The 23154-nt window shown below is 44.0% G+C and overlaps 1 protein-coding gene across 1 annotated transcript in view; it reads left to right on the forward strand.

The window, feature by feature from the left end:
* adgrd2 (adhesion G protein-coupled receptor D2) overlaps positions 1 to 23154 on the forward strand; it is a 152905-nt gene that overhangs the window by 122437 nt on the left and 7314 nt on the right. The window contains exon 17 of the mRNA XM_072240666.1: positions 22765 to 22806. Coding sequence (XP_072096767.1) covers positions 22765 to 22806 — 42 coding nt within the window. The remainder of the gene's footprint in view (positions 1 to 22764; positions 22807 to 23154) is intronic.

The raw sequence follows: 23154 nt of genomic DNA on the forward strand, positions 1-23154 counted from the left end.
TGTTCGCTATTTTCATGCTCTCCTATGCGCTCAGCGGCACCTTTCCAGTTGCTAAAGCCAGTTTCGAGGATGGACTGACAGTTACCATCACTGAAGATCTGGCATGCAAAGCAAAACACACAGCCGATGGAAGGGGAATAAGGAGCCATTGCCTTGATATGTACTCACCATTTACGAGCTTGCGTTTGAAGTGAAATTTGGAGAAAAAATGTCTCTGCTGTTTGTATACTCGTTCCAAAGCTTTGATATCCACATCGTTATTCCGGCAGGACTCCGGCCCTTTCGTAGCCCAGTATGCTCGGACTGAATCATCTAACATTTCCTTTCCCCAGCGAGCAGGATCAGTGCTGTAAGGATCCTCAGCAGCGGTAACATTAACATTAATGGCGGCCCGACTTGGTTGTTTGGAGGCCTCTGTGGTTGGGAATCCCAAAGTCATGCTCTCTGCCTCTTCAACGTTAGCTGCTGACTGTGGCAAGGACGGTGGTCCTGTGCTAACGCTGGTGTTAGCGCTAGCTGTTGAACAAGTCTCCATTTGTCCACCGGTCTCAGACTGTGACAGGAGCAATGGTACTGCTGCATCATCGAGAACAGGTTTAAAAATTCTGTCAATTTCAATGTCTTTTTTAATGCTTCTTTCTCACAGTCCTCTTTTTCTTGTTTCTTTTATCTTTTCTGTGCTCCACTCTCATATTTTTTTTGTCTGCCATGATGATAGCTACCTACTTTGGGTCCCTCTGCAGCTCGGGCCCCTGGGCTGCAGCCCAGCCTAGCCCTGCCCAAAGTCCGGCCCTGCATCCACCCCTCATACGCACAGACAGTCGTCCAGTCCCAGGACAGGCATCCAACTGCAAGTGGACTCACAAACTTGCAGACCCGGGGCTTTGGCTAGCAGATCTTGACTTCCAGATTTTTGACATGATCTGACATGATGCCTCTTGGTTCTAGTTCAAGTTGAAGTTTATTGTCATCTGACTGTACGTATGTGCAAGCGAACAAAACAACATTCCTCCGGACCATAGTGCACGCATAATACATATATATCACACAGAACAAAATATTACCATGAAGTCAGTTAATAAAATATATTTCAAGTTGCATGTAGCGTGCAGTTGAGGTAAACTGTAAACAGCTGGCTGTCCTAGTGACGAGACCTCAGTGGTGACAGGGTATTCATTAGTCTCACAGCCTGAGGGAAGAAGCTGTTACCCAGTCTGGCAGACCTAGTCCTGATGCTCCTGAACCTCCTTCCTGAGGGTAGTGGGTCAAAGAGATTGTGGGATGGGTGGTAGGGATCCTCAACATTGCTACGGGCCCTTCATCTGCAACACTTCCAGTAAATGTCACAAACAGGAGGAGGGAGACCCTGGAGATCCCCTCGGTGGTTTTTACTCTCCTCTGTAGGGTCTCGTGGTCTGACGCCCTGCAGCTTCCGTAGCACACAATGATGCAGCCGGACAGGACCCTCTTGATGGTGCTCCTGTAGAAAGTTGCTAGAACAGGGGCGGGGAAACCTGTCAGCACCCCTCAGAATTTTATCCGGCCACCTTTGAGAAGGAGGATGAGAGGTGAGTTGAAAGAGGTGTTCACGATGATAAGAGGAATAAGCAGAGTGGAAACCCAGAGAATTTTTCCCAAGGTGAAAATGGCTAATGTAAGGGGCATAATTTTAAGGTGATTGGAAGAAGTTATGGGGGAATGTCAGAGGCAGGTTTTTTAAACAGAGAGTGGTGGGTGTGTGGAACAGCCTGCTGGGGTGGTGGTAGAGACAGACACATGGGGGACATTTAAGAGACTCTTAGATAGGCAGATGGATGATAGAAAAATGAAGCGGGGGGGTGAAGGATTATAATAATCTTAGTGTAGGTTAAAAGGTCAGCACAACATTGTGGGCTGAAGGGCCTTACTGTGCTGTAATGTTCTATGTACTGTGTTCTAGATGCTGCTGATACACTGAATTTCTCGCATCTTGCTTGTAGAATTGGAATATTGGTCCCCACTCCCAAATAGGAGGAGCAACACCTCGTATTCCATCTATGTAGTTTCCAACCTGATGGCATGAACATTGATTTCTCCAAGTTCTGGTATTTTCTGCGCACTCACCCTTTCTCTTTTTCCAATCCCCATTCTGGCTCCCCTCTTACCTCTTCTCTTCACTGACTGATCACCTCCCTGTGGTGTTCCTTCTCCTTCCCTTTCTCCCATGGCCCACGCTCCCTCCTATCAGATTCCTCCTTCTTCAGCCCTTTACCTTTCCCACCTATCACTTCCCAGCTTCTAACTTCATCCCCTGCTCCCCCACCCACCTTCCCCCTCACCTAATCTCACCTGTTACCTGCCAGCTTGTGTTCCATCCCCTCCCCCACCGTCTCTTCTCCCTACCTTCACAACACGCTGGAGGAACTCAGCAGCATCCGTGGAAACGATCAGTCAACGTTTCAGGCTGGAATCCTTCGTCAGGACTGAAGAGGGAAGGGGCAGAGGCCCTATTCTCCCTACCTTTCCAGTTCTGACGAAGGGACTTGGTCTGAAATGTTGACTGTTTACTCCCCTCCACAGAGGCGGCCTGACCTGCATTTGTAAATCAGGCGGTAGCAAAGGACATTGAGGACGATGAAGGAGGAGAGCTGCAGGAGGGGTGTGGGACAGGTGGCAGAGGAGGAGTGCTGGGGTGGGGGGTGGTGTGGGTGCAGACACACCCAGCCCTGAGACACCAGGCAAGGTCACTTGATTCTGAACAATTAGTTTACTGATCATTACAGAATGTCTCTCTGGTGCTTCCTGCTCCCTCCCCTGTCCCTTCCCCTTTTCCCAATGGTGATTCCCCTCTCCCTGCCCCTTCCCACTCTCAGTCCACAATAGAGACCCATATCAGAATCAGGTTTATCATCACTCACATATCTCATAATGTTTGTTTTTTTTTGCGGCTGCAGTACAGTGCGATACATAAAATTACTACAGTACTGTGCAAAAGTCTTAGGCACCCTCGCTTTAATTTGCAGATTTATTTTTATGTATTGCAAAGTACTGCTGCCACAAAACAACAGATTTCACAACATTTGCCGGTGATATTAAACCTGATTCTGATTCTGATCCTGAAATCAATTACAAAAGTCGGTCCCAAGGAACAAATGTCCAACCCTGAAGACAAACTACTCATATTTTTTGTACTGCAATATATTTTACAAGCTAATTAATTCTCTGAAGATCAGCAGTACAAAAGCAGTTACCTCCCGCTGTTTTCAAACTCAGTGATTAATTGGACAAATGAGATGTTGGTAAGTGCTCCACAAATTACATAAAACGCTTAAAACACATGAATTTAGCCTTATCTAGAATTATTTTTTGATTAAGTAGTTAAAGCAACTAAAACTGACAGAATGTTAATAATCAAAAAATATTTGGATGATTGGATTTTTCATAAATCTTTCATTTCCATACCCATAAAAATCTACTGTAATAATAAATCACTTGCCTCCTCATGCTGATAGTATTTCCAGCTTGAATGTTTCCTGCCGTTAAACTATGTTTGTCCAGCTGAGTGGACAGCCTTAACTTTTCCTCGAAAAAGATTAAGAATCTCTTTTTTCTAACTTCCGGTAATTCCCCCCCCTCTCCTTTCCATTCCATCTGGTTCCCCTCTCACACTTCTCTTCTCCTCACCTGCTCATCATTCTCTTTGGTTCACCCTCCTCTTTTTTCTTCCACGGTCCATGGTCCATCATCCTCACCTATCAGATTCCCTCTTTTTCAGCCTTTTCCTCCTATCATCTTCCGGCTTTTTTCATACACCCTCCTGCCACCTCACCTGGTGTCACCTATCACCAGCCAGCTTGTAATCCTCCCTTCCCCCAACCTTCTGTCTTCCGAGAAGATAATGATTCAGAAGCTGACAAATCTGTTGGAATTCTTTAAGGAAATAACAAGTAGGATAGACAAAGGAAAATCAATGGATGTTGTGTACCTGAATTTTCAGCAAGCCTTTGACGAGGTGCAGCACATGAGGCTGCTTAGCAAGATAAGAGCCCATGGTATTACAGGAAAGATACTGGCATGGATGGAGGATTGGCTGATTGGCAGGAGGCAAAGAGTGGGAATAATGGTAGCCTTTTCTGATTGGCTGCCGGTGATTGGTGGTGTTCCACGGGGGCTGGTTTTGGAACCCTTCTTTCTACATTGTATGTCAACCATTTGGATGGTGAAATTGATGGCTTTGTGGCCAAGATTGCAGATGATACGAAAATATGTGGAGGGTCAGGTAGTTTTGTGGAAGCAGAGAGGCTGTAGAAAGACTTACACAGTGTTGGGAAGTGTGTGGTCATGCACTTTGATAGAAGGAATAAAAGCATACACTATTTTCCAACAGGCAGAAAATACAAAAATCTGAGGTGCAAAGGGACTTGGGAGACTTGTGCAGGATTCCCTCAAGGTTAACTTGCAGATTGAGTTGATGGGGAAGAAGGCAAATGCAACAATAGCATTCATTTTGAGAGGACTAGAATATGGAAGCAAGGATCTAATGCTGAGGCTTTATAAAACACTGATGAGGCATCACTTGGAGTATTGTGAGCAGTTTTGGACCCCTTATCTTCGAAAGGATAGGCTGACATTGGAGAGGGTTCAAAACACAGGCTCTCCAATCCAGGCAGCATCCCGGTAAATCTCCTCTGCACCCTTCACATCCTTCCTATAATGAGGTGACCAGAACTGAACACAATACTCCAAGTGTGATCTACTAGGCAACAAAAATCCAGATATGTTGACCAAATTATTGAACATCTGGGCTACAGTTGCACTACAGCGTTGGACCTGTGCTGATTTTTTTTTTTGAAAATAATTAACTTTAGGACAAATGGAAATAGGACTGCTAAAACAGGAAGATTGCATTCATGACTTGAAGGACATACAGAAAGCCAGATAGGTTATCCTTCCAATATCACTATAAACGGTGTCCATATGCAGAAGTGAAATTCTGCCTCTTACTCACAAGAAGTGGAGCAGTTTGGCAAATCTGACTATTGCGCAGGTATTGGTGAACAGACCAATTCTTTAACAGAATTCAGAATTCAAAGTCAAAAGTCAAAGTAAATTTATTATCAAAGTTCATATGTATAACCATATCAACACACACACACAACATTCGCAAGGATCTCAGCAGAGCAGGCAGCATTAATGGAAATGAATAAAAAGTTCAAAGTAAATTTATTATAAAAGTACATATGTGTCACCATATACAATCCCCAGATTCATTTTCTTGCAGGCATTCACAGTAAATATAAGAAATGCAACAGAGTCAATGAAAGGCTGCCCTCAACTGGACAAACAACCAATGTACAAAATACAAAAAGAGAGAAAAAAACCAAAATAATAATAAATAAATAAACAATACATTTTGAGAAAATTAGTTGTAGAGTCCTTGAAAGTAAGCCCATAGGTTGTGGGAACAGTTCAGTGAAGTTGAGTGAAGTTATTCCCTCTGGTTCAAGAGCCTGATGGTTGAGGGGTAATAACTGTTCCTGCACCTGTGGTGTGAGTCCTGATGTTCCTGTAGCTTCTTCCTGATGGCAACAGTGAGAAGAGAGCATGGCCTGAGTGGCCGAAGTTCATGATGCTGGATGCTGCTTTGCTTTCCTGCAACAGTGCTCCATGTAGATGTGCTCAATGGTGGGAAGGGCTTTACCCGTGATGGCCTGGGCCGTATCCACTACTCTTTGTAGGATTTACTCTTCATTGACTGGTTGCCTCACAGCCTGGTGTTTCCATACTGGACTGTGATGCGACCAGACAATATAATCTCACCGCACATCTTTAAAGGTTTGTCAAAGTTTTATGTCATGCCAAGTCTTCGCAAACTTCTAAGAAAGTAGAGATGCTGCTGAGCTTTCCTCATAAAGACACCGACATAATCAGATGCCTGATGATTGTAGGGTAAAGCCTGATGGTTGTGGAGCAGTTGTTCCCAATCTGGGGTCCACGGACCCCCAGTTAATAGTCGGGATCCATGACATAAAAAAGGTTGTGAACCCTTGTTGTAGGGTAAGCCCAATGGTCGTGGGGTAAACCTGATGAATGTACAGTAAGCCTGATAGTTATAGGGTAATTTTGATGGTTGTAGGGTAAGCCTTACGGTTGTGGGGTAAACTTGATGGATGCAGAGTAAGCCTGATGGTTGTGGGATAAAACCTAATGGTTGTGGGGTAAAAACTGATGGATTGGAGTATTCAGAATTTAGAATCAGCATCACATTTATTATCATTGGCATATGTTGTGAAATTTGTTGTTCTGAGGCAGCAGCCAAAGCACACTAGATTACTGAATTATCATCCTGTCAAAGACTGATTAAAGATTGACATTATTAAAATGAAAGATTAGCTTTATTTGTCACATGTACATTAAAGTGTACAGTGAAATGTATTGCTTGCATTAACCAGTCTGAGGATGTGCTGGGGAAGCCCACAAGAGTCGCCATGCTTCTGGTGCAAACATCGCACGTCTACAAATCACTAACCCTATTTCGTACATCTTTGGAAGGTGGGAGGAAACCTAGGCAGCCGGACGAAACCCCACGCGGTCATGGGGAGAACGTACAAATATAGACAGTGACGGGAATTGATCCCCAATCATTGATGCTGTAAAGTGTTGCACTACCCACTAAACTACCAAGCTGCCCTAAGTTAATTTTACGTTCTGTTTATGTGGAAAGTTAAATGAAGATGGGCTGAATGGCCTCGCTGATCCAGAATTACTGTTTTGTAAAGACACTGTCCAGAAAAAGGTAATGGCAAAACACCTCCGTAGAAAAACTTGCCAAGAACAATCACGGTCATGGATAGACTATGATCGCCCACGTCATACGACGCAACACAGAATGACGATGATGATGACATTTGGAAAACAGTAACTCCAGCTTGCACTTTTGGTAACTGGGGACAGAAATGTGGCTTCAAATCCAACCAGCAATCAAATTATCCTGTAACTAGGAGGGCTTGTGGGAGATAGCTTTATAACTAATTTCAGACCTGTTAATACGACAACCTAGACATGGTCAGTTTGGGCTGATGATGGGGAGGTACAGAGTAACTGTTGCTGATTGCTCAGGGGCTGTTGGGGTTTCGGATACCCAGTGATTACAGAATGATGATCCCTTTTTTACATCTCAGATGGATGCTCTTGGCCAAGCATAGACAGTTCACCTTTCTCACCCATGTAAAATTTCCAGCTCTTCCTGGGAGTTACTGTCCTGTTTTAACCGATGATCTGAATGACAAATGATCTGACTTTTGGAAATCCAACCTTACACAATGACTTGACAGAGGTGAACAGTTCTGTGCAAAAGTCTTTGGCACTTATAGGTATCCGTTAGTCTCGTGAGACCATGGATTTGCCTTGGAAGGTTTCCAGGGCACAGGACTGGGCAAGGTTGTATGGAAGACTGGCAGTTGCCCATGCTGCAAGTCTCCCCTCTCCACGCCACCGATGTTGTCCAAGGGAAGGGCACTAGGGCCGATACAGCTTGGCACCGGTGTCGTCGCAATGTGTGGTTAAGTGCCTTGCTCAAGGACACAACACGCTACCTAAGCTGAGGCTTGATCTAGTGACCTTCAGATCAATAGTCCGATGCCTTAACCACTTGGCCACGTGCCAACACTTGGCACAGATATATAGCTAGCATGCCTAAGACTTTTGCACAGTAATGTAGGAATTTTATGTATTGCACTGTACTGCTGCCTCAAAAAAAACACATTTCATGACATGTGAGTGATGATAAACCTGATTCTGATATGAGTCTCTACTGTGGACTGAGAGTGGAAGTGCACAGGGAAAGGGGAATCATGGTTGGGAAAGGGGGAAGGGAGAGGGGAGGGAGCAGGAAACACCAGAGAGACATTCTGTAATGATCAATAAACCAATTGTTTGGAATCAAATGGCCTTGCTGGTGTGTCTGCACCCACGCCAACATTGGCCGCCAGCCCTCCTTCTCTGCTACCTGTCCCGCGGCGCTCCACGCTCACCATTCCCGACATCCTTTGCTCCCGCCAGATTTAGAAACTTGCTGTCTGCTCCTCATTGTCAATTACTGAACTGTGCAAAGGTCTACACTATCTACAAGGCACCCTATCTACATACATTTTGCACTGTACTGTACAAGTGATAAGAGGCATAAATTGAGTGGACACCCAGAGCCTTTTTCCCAGGCTGGAAATCGCTTAAGCGAAAAGGTTATAATTTGAAGGTGTTTGAAGGGAAGTATGGGCGGGGATTGTCAGAGATAGGTGCTTTTATACAGAGTGAAGGGTGTGTGGAAAACACTGCCAGGGTTGATGGAAAAGGCAGATACATTAGGGACATTAAAGCGACCCTTAGATAGGTACATGGATGAAAGAAAAACAGAGGGTTATGTGGGAGGGAAGGTTTACATTTATCTTAGAATCAATTAAATGTCTGGCACAACATCACGGGCTGAAGGGCTTGTGCTGTTCTATGTTCTCCCATGCACTTTTAAAGCATTTTTCAAGCTGGTAATGACAATGTTAAAATGTTTCATGTACTTATTAATGATTGGATACAGTATATATTCTATTGGTTCAATTATTAAAGATTTAAACATTAGCTTTATTTGTCATATGTACATTGAAACGTGTCAATTGTATCAACAACTAACACTGCCAGGGATGTACTGGGTCACCACGTTTCCTGCGCCAACATAGCATGCCCACATCTTACCTGAATCTCTACATGTTTGAATGTGGAAGGAAACCAGGGCACCAGGAGGAAGCCCACGTGGCCACAGAGACAACGTACAAGCCCCTTACAGACAGCGGCATGAGTCAAACTCCGAGCTCACAGGTGGTGCTGACCACTGCGTTTCCACGCCACAGTCTTCCAATTTTTGCAGAGTTGTTTCCCAGACATTAGCAATTACGTTGTGACAAACGCTTTCTGGAAATTTCAGAGATTATTTTTCTGAATTAGTTGCATAATTGCTGAGCAGAGCATTGTTGCAGAATGTTTTTGTAGGGTTTTAGAAACAAGGGATGCATTGAATATTCACGGGGGATCTCACTGACATCTATCAAATATTAAAAGGCCTTGACAGAGTGGACGTGAAGAGGAGGTTTCCTGTAGTGGGGGAGTCTAGGGCCAGGGGACAGCCTCAGAATATAAGCACGTCCCTTTACAACAGAGATGGGGAGGAATTTCTTTAACCAGAAGGTGGTGAATCAGTGGAATTCATTGCCACACATTGCTGTGGAGTCCAAGTCATTGGGTATATTTAAAGCAGAGGTTAACAGGTTCTTGATTAGTAAGGGTGTCAAAGGTTATCAGAAGAAATAGGAGAATGGGGTTGCGACGGATAAGGAATCAGCCATGATAGAATGGTGGAGCAGATGTGATGGGCTGCATGGCCTGATTCTGTGCCAACGTCTTATTGTCTTATCCTCAAGTTAAGTACACAGGCCTTTGTCTTCTTTGTGAGGATGGCAAGCTGTCTTCCCAGCATTCGGTACTTGCAGCTGGGCTCAAGTTAATCTAAAACTGCACTGGAAATCCGTCAAATAAATGCTTGGTTTGGCAAATTAGCCAGCAGAGCAGCTGCTGTAGGAGTATTCGGTATTCTGTCGAAGGACAGGTCAGTGGCAGGAAGCCAACAATATCGGCCTGCCAAAATATTCCAAATGAGGAAAAGCATTTAGTCAGGAAATCACACAAGATGGATGGCAGGGATCTCAGCTATGTTATCTAGTACTGATTAAGTACAAGCAGATAACATAAATCAGGTCAGTAGAACATGTAGTGGTTCGCCTCAACTCTTGCCTTCAGTATAATGTTTTAAACAGTCTCATTTATCCGCATCCAGTACCTTCTGTGGAACCTCTTGGACTATTGCACGTGCTCTGGTGGACAAAGATAGATTGTGTTGACTGAGTGGGCAGGGACCCTCTCACACTGCCCAAAGTGTCGACACAATCCATATCTGTCCACCAGAGCACGTGTGATCATGTCAGAGGTTCCACACTACAGTGGAGTAATGAGACAACGTGGTAAGCTTTTCACTTCTGCTTACTCATAAGACACAAGAGATTCTGCAGACACTGGAAATCCAAAGCAACACACACCAAAACGCTGGAGGAACTCAGCGGGTCAGGCACTTCCTCAGGACTGGAAAGGAAGGGGAAAGGCATCAGGTGGGGAGTGGGGGAAAGTAGAGGGCTGGAGAAGAGTGAATCTGATGGGAGAGTGGACTATGGGAGAAAGGGAAGGAGGAGAGGCACCAAGGGGGAGGTGATAGGCAGCTGAGGAGAAGAGGCAAGAGGCTAGAGTGATGAATGGAAGAAGAGAGAAGAGGGAGAGAAAAAAAAAACAGAAGGAAAAATCAATGTTCATGCCATCAGGTTGGAGGCTACCTCGAAAGAATATGAGGTGCTGGTCCTCCAGCCTGAGAGCGGCCTCATGGTGGCAAATGAGGGGGCCATGGACTGACATGTTGGAACGTTAATGGGGATAGGAATGAAAATGGTCGGCCACCAGAAAATTCAGCTTTTTGAGGTTGGAGCAGAGGTGCTTGAAATAGAATAGTTTGCATTATGTTTGTACAGTTGAATTCTGCTTCTTCTTCTTCTTAAGCCCATTACCCTGGGGCATAGAACACTGACAGCAGCTCACTCGGATCCCCATGGCTTCCACTTTCTCCACATGACTACATGACTTCATACATCTCCTCAGCGAAGATCCTTGCTCTCCCAGGGATGAGGTCTTTGGAGCTTCTGTTGGCGCTGCTGTAGCTCTGGGGTTTTACAGGAAGGGGTTGCTAACCCTATGGCCAACCCTCCCCCTTTCACAGCCGGGCTTGGGAGCATCCATGGCAGAGTTATAATTGAGTGCTGGCAACCTGAAATGAAATGGGAAATGCAGGGAACTCATGCCAGATCGAGCCAGATGCTGCCCATGCCTTGCAACTGGGACAGGCTCAAAATCTATAAGACCAATGCGTCAACAACCAACAGAGTCTGAAGATTGTGCTGGGGGCAGCCCACAAGTGTCGCTGTGCGTATTGCATGCCCACAACTCATTAACTCTAACACCCATAGATTCCCGAACTCTACGTCCATGGATTCCTGAAAATGCAACGCAAGTTGATAAGATTGTTAAGGAGATGTATGGTGTGTTGGTCATCATTAGTCAGGGGATTAAGTTCAATCAAACCAGAGCACCCAGAGGAAACCCTCATGGTCAAGGGGAGAATGTATAGACAATGGTGATTGCTGCTGTTGGTCGTTGACACAAAATGACATATTTCACTGAATGTTTCGATGTACATGTGAAAAATAATACTAAAATTTAATCTCACTATCTTTGATAGAGGTGTATAAGATGACTAAACAAGCGGAACAGTATCAGAAACTCTGAACTCAGCGTTGAGCCGCTATTGTACCATGTATACCGTAGAAAGATGAGCTTTCAATGTCCTGACCTTGAAGACCTGAAAGTGCCGTGTGCTATAAGCCATTGCTTGGCAATGAGGTGCTGAGGTCACTGGATCTTGCAAGTCAGTAACAGCAGACGCCTGATCTGTAAACAAAAACTTGGCCTGAAATAGGTCACTTGATCGCAACGTGAAGAGTGGGAACTGTAAACAGTTAGTTGTGGATACACGTAACAAGTTCAAGCTCATTGTCATTCAACCATACACACGTATGCAGCCAAATGAAACCATTCCTCTGGGGCTAAGGTGCTAAATTTTATTTTTTTATAAACTCTAAAACAAAGGGCGGACCAGGTCCTTTGGCTTAACCCAGCCTAATCGCAGAACAATTTACAATCACCAATTAACCTGCTAACTGGTATATCTCGGGACTGTGGGAGGTACAGTAATCGGAGCACCGGGAGAAAACTGGCCCTGCACAGCAAGAGTGTACAAACTCTTTACAGACGGTGCCGGTGCTGGAATTGAATTCTGAAACGCCTGAGCTGTGATGGTGCTGCGCTAACCGCCATACTGCTGTGGGCGCCCATTCACATTCAACCGTACACATGTGCACAGCTAAATGAAACATTCTTCCTGTGGGGCCAAGGTGCAAAACACGGTTCACATAGTCACACACACCACACAGAGTCACAAAATAATACCAGCACAAGTCCCTGAGTGTCATATCCTGACAATTTGACAGGTTGACATAAAGTATGAGGTGTATGTTTGTGCAAGACAGTATAATGTCACTGACACTAATACAATAAAACAAGCAGTTGTATAAATATGTGAAAGGCAATAAAAGATGAAAAGTAACAAGTGTAGGATGAGAAACAAGAGAAAATCTGCAGATGCCGGAAATCCAAGCAACGCACACAAAATGCTGGAGGGACTTGGCAGGCCAGGCAGCATCTATTGGAAAAAAAGCACAGTCGACATTTTGGGCCGAGACCCTTCAGCAGGATTTGGTTTTGTCCGAAAACATTGACTGTACTCCTTTCCATCGATGCTGAGTTCCTCCAGCATTTTATGTAGGATGAGAGTGTGTATTGAGGAGTTGGTGGTCGCGGGGAGTTGGGGTGTGGAGGAGGAGAGCATTCAGACAGGGAAATGCATGGAAATCCTTAATATAATGATGGAATAATTCATTACATATTACAAGATTTGATATTCAAGGTTATTTATCGCATGTACGTCGAAACATACAGTGAAATGCACGGTTTGCATTAATACTAGACCTGAGAATGTACTGGAGGCAGCTGGCAAGTGTCAGCACACATTTTGGCATCACTGTCCCATGGCCACAATGCTCAACAGAACAACACAAAACACAAAACACAACAAGCAACAAAACAACAACAGCAGTACAAGCCCCTTTCCTCTCTCCCACCCACACTCATACTCAGTCCTCTAACCCTACTACAGGCCATCTTCCAAGGCCTCAGGCCTCCAGCCTCCAGCAAACTCAGATTCAGACTCAAGCTTGCAGGCACTGGGCCTTTGTCTGCCCGAGTGGTTAACAGAGATTCACAAACTTGGGGTTCCAGACAACAGGCCTCGACTTCCGGACCACCAATTCAACCCTCGAGCCCACCTAAATCCTTGGCTTTAACCCCAGGACCCGCTGATCACCAAACACCAGGCCTTGAACTCCGTTCTTGCTGATTTGTGAACCCGTTTGAGGGTGGGAAGGTCATCAGGCCTCATTCCTCCTGCCTGCACAGGACAGACAGATCCCTCCCTCGATTCTCCACCCCCACCAAAGCCAGCGTTAATGCATCCCCTGAAATTCTGGTACAGTACTTTGCACAGTTTTCAAGTTGTTACTGTTTTCCTGAACTGGCTCAGTGACTGTGGACTCACTTTCAGGGACTCTGTGGAGCATGTTCTGTGTCTTATTTGTTTTTTAAATGTTTGTATTTGCCTTTTTTGTATATTGGATGTTTATTGGTCTTTGTTGTGTGGGATTTTCTTGTGGATTCTTTTGTGTTTTTTTGTTTTGTGGCTGCCTGCAAGGAGACAAATCTCAAAGTTGTATTTATATATATACTTTGATAATAAATGTATTTTAAACTTCGAGCTTTGAATTTTTAAGTAATGGAGCGGCGGTCAAGAGGGATTGAGGTTAAAGCCCAAACTGTAGACAGGAGATAAACTCTAAAACAAAAGCCATAAAGAGTTCTGTGTTAGAAGGAAGCTCGCTCATCAGAAAGAGGCTGTGGGATATTCTGGGAGCAGCCCACAGGTATTGGCACACTTTACACACCAACATAGCATGCCCACAACTTACTAAACATTACTGACCTGTTTGCTTTTGGAATGTGGGAGGAAACTGGAGCACCCAGAGGAAACCCACATGATCACAGGGAGAGTGTACATTTAGACACCAGGCTGCAGCGGGAATTGTACCCTGATCACAGGTGCTGTGAAGTATTACACCAACATGCCATCCTTCTTTCAGTGACAACTGTGATGTGGGCAGACTGCAAGTGTTGCCACACCTCTGATGCCAACATAGCATGCCCACATCTTACTAATGGCAATCTATATATCTTTGGAATGTGGGAGGAAACCAGAGCTCCCGGAGGAAACTCACGTGGTCATGGGGAGAATGTAGAAACTCTTTACATACAGCAGTGGGAATTGAACTCAGCTTACTGACGTTGTAAAGTATTACACTAACCGCTACACTACTGAGCAGCCCTAATCCAGTTCATGACGGGTTTTTCTACCATTTTGATTTATTATCTTGAGCAGTAGCTGTCGTTTACTTTCTTTGCCTGCATGAGTTCTGCTGAGCTCTAAATTAACTCAGCAGTTGCTGGTGTTTTGTTTTACCGCAGTGGCTTGTGAATCACTGTTCCCTCTAAGCTGTGCATATGCATGGCCACACAGTAACTTAAATGCTTCCATGCCCATAGCCTTTGTTTCTGCACTGCTGGAATTTTTTTTTACATAATGTAATATAATTTTGAAATTGTGCTAAGATAACTTTGACATATATCTAAATATAATTGTGAAATACCCTATAATTAATTATGTGTTAATGAATATAATCTGTAAATTTTCTAAATAATAAATGTACCACAACCTTTACTTTGAAACATTTTAGAGCTTCAACCTATTTACACTGTCAGTGTTTCAAGTTACAACACTTACAAATTGTAACAATGAACACAGAATGGAAGTCAGTAGCTCATTGTTAATAAACTGCTGGCCCGCTAAACGCTGAAGGCATCTACAAAAAATAAAATCATTTGAAGTGCCGCGCATTTTTCAGGCAGCTTAAAAATTTCCTGCTCAGAGCAATAGCTGATCTTTGTAGCTATATATAAAAAAGAGGGAACATTGATTACAATTGGGTGTAGATGATTGCAGAAATGGTAATAGAGTATTGGCTTCATACAGCACAGGAACAGGCCTCTCAGCCTACCAACTCAGTGCTGGCCATCGATTACCCAATCCTATCCTAACCCCTTTCTATTCTCCCATATTCCCATCAATTGCCCCCAGATTTTACACCTCACCCATATACTAGGGGCAATTTACAGTGGCCAATTAACTTACCAACACACACATCTATGGCAGAAACTGAAAAAACCTGTAGCAAACCCATGCGGTCACAGGAAGAACATGCAAACTCCACACAGACAGCACCTGAGGGCAGAAGCAGGTATGGGTCACTGGAGCTGTGAACAAGTGGTTCTACTCACTGTACCACTGTGTCACCCCATTGAGCTGAAAGTTAGATGAATGTGATAGATACACGGGAGGAGGACATTTAGAATAAATTGGATTCTGTGTGTGTGTGTTACCACTGTGAGTGCGCATGCACGTCTGTGTGTGTGTGTGCATATATGTGTGTGCGCACGTGCACGCACGTCTCTGTGTGTTGCCACTGTGAGTGCACATGCATGTCTCTGTGTGTGTGTGTGTGTGTGTGTGTGTGTGTGTAACCACTGTGAGTGCACATGCATGTGTGTATGTGTGTGTGTGTGTGTGTGTGTGTGTGTGTGTGTGCACGTCTCTGTGTGTTACCACTGAGTGCACATGCACGTCTGTGCGTGTGTGTGTGTGTGTGTGTGTGTGCGCGCGCACACGTCTCTGTGTGTTACCACTGTGAGTGCGCATGCACGTCTGTGTGTGTGTGTGTGTGTGCGTGTGTGTGTGCGCGTGCACGTCTCTGTGTGTTACCACTGTGAGTGCGCATGCACATCTGTGTGTGTGTGTGTGTGTGTGTGTGTGTGTGTGTGCATGTGCGTGTGTGTAATGGTTTTTTAATTAGAGATACAGCACAGTAACAGGCCATTCCAGCCCGCCAAGCCCACGCTGCCCAATTACACCCACGTGACCAATCAACCTAATAACCCCTACATTATTGGAATGTAGGAGGATTGAATTCCTCAGATTCACCAGCTTCTGGTTGAAGAAATTCCTCCTCATCTCTGTCGTGTGCCTGTGCCCTTTGGTTCCAGTCTCACCTGCTCTTGGAAACATGCTTTCCACATCTATAGGTCTAGTTTTAAAGACAAGCTATGTTTGTAACACCTATATCAAAATATCCAGTGAACTGCATTGTTTGTGTCAATGACCTACACAGTTTGAGATGTGCTGGAGGCAGTCCCCAAGCCTTGTCTTGTTTCTGGCATCAACACAGCATGCACTTTACTAACCCTAACTCATACATCTTTGGAATGTGGGAGCAAACTGGAGCATCCAGAGGAAACCCAAGCGGCCACAGAGAGAAAGTACAAAATCCTTACAGGCAGAGGCAGGAAATTGAGTCTGGGTCATTGGTGTTGTGATAGTGTTATGCTAAGCGCATCCTGTTTCCGACATGGAAAAGGAAATTCTCAATGAAAGAAAGCAAAGTATTCTGACGCCAGAGGTTTTGGTGAAACTGAACTTCAACAGTGATGTTACATGCCTGATTTCACGTGAGAGTATCAGGGGCAGACCCTGCTTTGGAAATGTTGTCGGAGTTTCTGGCCAAGTGTCAAATGTATAATTTAAATCTTCAGAAACAACTACAAGCAGCCAAGAAGTATGATGTTCTTTTGCATATTTAAAGTGTTATCACATAGAGAATTACCATTAGCAAAGAGCAAAGTTTGGTAGCATTCCTTCTGGGGTATTATTAGTTTTGAATTAATACATTTTGTTATAAGCAAAATTGATCATTAGAACGCAGAGCAGTCCAAATTTCAAAGTAAATTTATGATCGAAGTACATATTTGGACAAGCTCTCCTCTACAATCACTCTGAGCACCGGTGCCCCACAAGAATGTGTACTCAGCCCCCTGCTGAACTCATTGTACATCCATGATTGTGCAGCCAAGTTTCCATCAAACTCAATATATAAGTTTGCTGATGACACAACAATTGTAGGCCTTATCTCGGGTAATGATGAGTTTGAGTACAGAGAGGAAATTAAGAACCTGGTGGGATGGTGCAAAGACAATAACTTATCCCTCAACGTTAGCAAGACGAAGGAATTGGTTGTTGACTTCAGAAGGAATAGCGGACCGCACGACCCTATTTGCATCAGTGGTGCGCAAGTGGAACAGGTCAAAAGCTTTAAGTTCCTCGGGGTCAATATCACAAATGACCTGACTTGGTCCAACCAAGCAGAGTTCACTGCCAAGAAGGCCCACTAGCGCCTTTACTTCCTGAGAAAACTAAAGAAATTTGGCCTGTCCCCTAAAACCCTCACTAATTTTTATAGATGCACCGTAGAAAGCATTCTTCCAGGGTGCATCACAACCTGGTATGGAAGTTGTCCTGTCCAAGACCGGAAGAAGCTGCGGAAGATCGTGAACATATCGCAGCACATCACACAAACCAATCTTCCGTCCTTGGACTCACTTTACACCGCACACTGTCGGAGCAATGCTGCCAGGATAATCAAGGACATGTCCCACCCAGCCAACACACTTTTCGTCCCTCTTCCCTCCGGGAGAAGGCTCAGGAGCTTGAAGACTCATACGGCCAGATTTGGGAACAGCTTCTTTCCCACTGTGATAAGACTGCTGAATGGATCCTGACCCAGATCTGGGCTGCACCCTTCAAATATCCAGACCTGCCTCTCGTTTTTTCTTTGCACTACCTTACTTTCCATTTTCCTATTTTCTATTTATGATTTATGATTTAAATTTTTAATATTTACTATCGATTTGTAATCCAGGGAGTGTGAAGCCCAGAATCAAATATCACTGTGAAGATTGTACACTCTGGTATCAATTGTTTGGCGACAGTAAAATATGAAGTGTAAGGTATATGTCACCATACACAACCCTGAGATTTGTTTTCTTGCAGTAGAACAAAGAGATACAATAGAATCAATGAAAAACCACACAAATAAAGACTGACAAACAGCCAATGTGCAAAAGAAGACAAAATGTGCAAATACAAATAAATAAGTAAATGGACAAATAGGCAAATAAAGAAATCGATATATATATAAATTAATTGATAAATGACTAATTAGACAAATAAATAAACAAACAATCAAACACACAGATAAGGTATTCTGAGGTTGAATAGAGGGACATTTTGAAGGAAACTCAGAATAGAAGAATGTCCATTTAGAACGGAGATGGGGAGGAATTTCTTTAGCCAGAGGGTGGTGAATCTATGGAATTTGTTGCCATGAATGGCTGTAGAAGCCAAATCATTCGGTATATTTAAAATGGGGGTTGATAGGTTCTTGGTTAGTCAGGGCATTAAAGGTTATGGGGAGAAGGCAGAAGAATGGGGTTGGGAGGTAAATGGATCAACTATGACCAAATGGCAGAACAGCCTCGGTGGGCCGAATGTCCTATTCTGCTCTAATGTCTTACAGACTATACTGAAAATATGAGTTGTGGAGTTCTTGAAAGTGAGGCCATAGGCAACGTACAGGCCCTTCGGCCCACAATGTTGTTTCGACCTTTTAACCTACATCATGATCAATCTTGCTCTTCCCTCCCACATTCAATTGCATTGTTAATTGTCTAATAATTCACAATAATGTTTTAAAATTTAAATCATAACATTTGGTACACAAGGTCTGGAAGTGAATATTTCAGACATCATCTTCAGCACTATTAAAAAAATATTAAATCGTTGATGTATTGCCTGCCAAAGTTTAGAAAAAGCTTTTCTTAAAATAAGGAGGGCCAGGGTAAGGCCCTCCAGTTTAGTACAACAGTCTGGCACTTTAAATGTTTGTATTGAAGCTGTTTCTGTCACTGGATCCCATGAATGTTCCTGCAGGATGGAGCTTTGTGTGGGAGTGACATTTCCACCTCGAGAGAGAAGGCGGAAAGTCGGCCCATTAAAGCACATCTGTTGCTGACTGGGTATTCAGTGTGGCCCTAAGGATGTCTGTGACCCTCTCTGTCCCGCTCTGCTGCAAGTCGGAGGAAGCAAATTATAATTGAATCCCGATAAACACTGAATTTGTTTGCCAAAGCGTGCTTTATCTTACCAGGCATTCGCTTTGATCAGAATTTCTATAAAAACAGCAAAAATAAATAGCTATTTCTTCCACCTCCTCCACTTTCCCTTTTTTCATTCACATTCTCACCCATTCTCTTCTCACTCATCCATCACCTTCCTCTGGTTCCCCTCCTCCTGCCCTTTCTCCCATGGTCAACTGTCCTTGTCTATCAAATTCCTTCTTCATCCACCCTCCTTCACCCATTTACCTCCCCACTCACCTGGTCTCACCTATCACCTGCCAGCTTGTACTCCTTCCCCTCTCCCTAACCACGTTCTTATTCTGACTTCTGCCCATTTCCTCTCCAGTCCTGATGAAGGTCTCGGTCCAAAACATCGACTGTTTATTCATTTCCATAGATTCTGCCTGACCTGCTGAGTTCCTTCAGCATTCTGTGTGTGTTGCTCTGGATTTCCGGCATCTGCAGAATCTCTTGTGTTAGGGTTAGCTACACCTCCTGCATCACAACTCTCCAATCAAAATCAAATAGAATATTCAACTAAGATATCAACTTTGACCTGCATATTTTATTATGAAATCAATACATCAAGGGTCAACTTTCTTTGTCATATATAGTACATTGACATATATTAGAATTGGCTGTAGTATGTGGGTCAGGGCAGAACATGTAACAAAAAATAACATACAACAATTTTTTAAAAATATATAAAAATAAAGTTAGAAGTATGGCTATGGAATAAAGTATGCATAAATACATAAAAAGCATGTATTTGCAATGTGAGCAACATTATAAACAGTGGTTTAAAGTGTTTATAGTGCATTGTAGTGATTGAGGTAATAGAGAGGGATGTGGTGGGGAAATAATTACAATGGTTGATCAGATTAACTGCCTGAGGAAAGAAACTTTTAAGATGGTGTAAAAGTTTTTGTTTTAATAGCCCTATCGCGCTTTCCCAGACGGGAGCCTTTGGAAAAGGCAGTTTGCTGGCTGGGTAGTCAGCACTATTATAATGAAGTGTGGTTCTTCATTCTAAACATAAGCAAAGCAGATTTAGGCACAATAAAGAATTTACAATTAAATCTTTGATTCTGATAGGAAAGGTGTTAGAGGGCAATGGTTTGCAACCAGTGATTATTTAATGAGCTGTGATGTTGCTTACAACATTGGTGAGGACTAATTTGGAGTATTGTGTGCAGTTTTGGTCACCAACCTACAGGAAAGATGTAAATAAGGTTGAAAGAGTGCAGAGAAATTTTACAGGAATGTTGCCGAGACTAGAGGACCTAAGTTATGAGGAAAGATTGAATAGGTTAGGACTTTATTCCTTAGAATGTAGAAGATTAAGGGGCGATTTCATAGAGGTATGCAAAATTATGAGGGGTATAGGTAGGGTTAAAGCAAGCAGGCTTTTTCCACTGAGGTTGCATGAGACTAGAAGTAGAGGTGATGGATTAAAGACGAAAGGTGAAAGTTTAAGAGGAACATGAGGGAAACAGAGCTTTGACCAGAGGCCAATCCAGACAACGAAAGTTATAAGAGGAGGGGGTCCACTGCCCGAGCTAAAAGGCAGGAGGGAGTCAGTACAGTGTAATGGAGCTTTGACGAGTGATCAGTCAGGGTTTGCGATTGATTAGCAAGAGCAAACTAAAGGAAGGCAGGGGTAAGTGCAGTGGCCATGGTTTGAGTGGACATAGTCAGAGTGGTGATCTTGAGGCTTCAGCTCCTCGAGGCTTTTGTGAAGGGAGGCTTCAGTCAGAGAAAGCAAATGAAAGAAAAGCTCAAGTTCTTTTTTTGTGCTCTTCTTTATATCTGCACAGCTAGGACAGTGGAGCTGACAAACAGGACAGTGAAATGCTCCTCTTGCGGGATGTGGGAAGGCAGGGAGACCTCCAATGTCCCTGATGTACAACTGCGAGAAGTGCATCCAGCTGCAGCTTCTAACAAACCGTACTAAGCAGGTGGAGCTGGAACCGGATAAGCTCCGGATCATTCGGAGGGGCTGAAGGGATGAGAGATAGGACACACAGAGTGGTGGTTACACCCAAGGTGCAGGACACAGGAAACTGGGTGACAGTCAGAAAGGGGAAAGGTGTTAATGAGCCAGTGCAGAGTACTCCCGTGGCCATCCTCCTCAACAACAGGTATATCACTTTGGATAATGTCGGGGCAGATGACCTAACAGAGGAAAGTCACAGTGCTCAGGTCTCTGGCACTGGGTCTGCCTCTGTGACTCAGAAGGGGAAGAGGGAGAAGAGGCACACTGTGGTGATAGGGGATTCATTAGTTAAACGAACAGACAAGGTTCCCAAATGGTAACCCGGGTGCCAGGGTCAGGGATATCTCAGATCGAGTCCATAGCTTGTCCTATGAAAAGCATTTGATGGCTCTGGGTCTGTATTCACTAGAATTTGGAAGAATGAGGGGTGACCTTATCGAATGGTGAAAGGCCTTGATAGAGTGGATGTGGAGAGGGTGTTTCCTATAGTGGGAGAGTCTAGGGCCAGAGGACACAGCCTCAGGATAGAGGGATGTCTTTCTAGAACAGAGATGAGGAGGAACTTCTTTAGCCAGAGAGTGGTGGATCCGTGGAATTCTTGCCGCAAGCAGCTGTGGAGGCCGAGTCCTTAAGTATATTTAAGGCAGAGGTTGATAGATTCTTGATTGATTAGGGCATGGGGGAGAAGGCAGCAGATTAGGGCTGAGAGGAAAATTGGATCAGCCATGATGAAATGGTGGAGCAGACTCGATGGACTAAATGACTCAATTCTGCTCCTGTATCTCATGGTCTTATAGAAACTTCTTCACTCAGAAAGTCATGCGAGTGTGGAACGAACTGCTAGCGCAAGTGATGCATGTGAGCTCAATTTCAATGTTTTGATTGGTACATGGATGGCAGGGTATGGAGAGCTATGGTCTGGGTGTAGTTCAATGGGACTAGGCACTTTAAGTGGTTCAGCATTGACTAGATAGGCTGAAGGGCCTGTTTCTATGCTGTACTTTTCAGTGACTCTATGACTGTCACTAGCAATTGTGGCAGGCTGGAGATCTGGGTGTAAGCAAGGGAATGTCTGATGAGGATACATAAGGACATAAAGACTCAAAGCAAGAGAGGGCAGTATTCGTCCCCCAACCTCACTCCTTCTTTCAGTAACAGCCTTAAGTCAGCTGTCTTGCCCAGTCTCTGTTTCCCCTTTTGCCCACAAAACAATTCAATTTCTGCTTTAAATATACTTTCAATATGATTATACACTCAGTGGCCACTTTATTAGGTACGTCTAACCTGGTCGTTCATTCAAATATCTAATCGGCCAATCACGTGGCAGCAGCTCAATGCATAAAAGCACATAGACATGGTCAAGAGATTCGGTTGTTGTTCGGACCAAACATCAGAATGGTCTAAGTGACTTTGATAGTGAAATGATTGTTGGTGTCAAGCAGCTGGTTTGATTATCTCAGACACTGTGATTTCTCCTGGGATTTTCACAAACAACAGTCTCTGAAGTTTACAGAGAATGGTGCAAAAACAAAAAAAAAAAATCTAATGAGTGGCAGTTCTGTGGGCAAAAAAAGTCTTGAGAGAGGTCAGAGGAGAATGGTCAGACTGGTTGAAGCTGACAGGGAGACGATAGCAACTTAAATAACCACGTGCTACAACAGTAGTGTGCAGAAGAGCATCTCTGAACACATGCCACATCGAGCTCTGAAGTGGAGGGGCCACAGCAGCAGAAACCACCCTGGGTTCCACTCCTGTACCTAATAGAGTGGCCACTGAGTGTACTTTAGGGTGTTGTCTGCAAGGCAAAATATGACCAATGTGTGCTTACAAACCTGCTTATTTTTGGTTTATTATAGGGTCTCTACATATTCCTGGTGTATACTCTGTACAACAGTGAGGTATGAGACATCTTTATGTTGATATCTTTTCCACGTGGTCAGAACACACATGTGGTATTGGTAAGAAGATGGATTATGTAAACTACTGGAAGAGTGAAACAGTTTCATTAATGCAACTTGTTTTTAAGTTCATTTGCCAACTAGAAATTCATTCCAGAATCTCCTATACAAGTTAGACTCCATTTCTAAGCTTCAGAAGCTGTTCACAGGAAATGTCTGGGGACAATTTCCACTAGGAGCTGTCAGTTTCAAAGCCTCAGTACCGTTGGTTGTCCGCCATATCCGATGATAACAGGAAACCTGTGTGGGAGAGTTTTTGGCACAGCATGGTGATGTGGTGGTCAGCAC

This window comes from Mobula birostris, chromosome 22 (assembly GCF_030028105.1).
Source record: "Mobula birostris isolate sMobBir1 chromosome 22, sMobBir1.hap1, whole genome shotgun sequence".
Lineage (NCBI taxonomy): Eukaryota > Metazoa > Chordata > Chondrichthyes > Myliobatiformes > Myliobatidae > Mobula > Mobula birostris.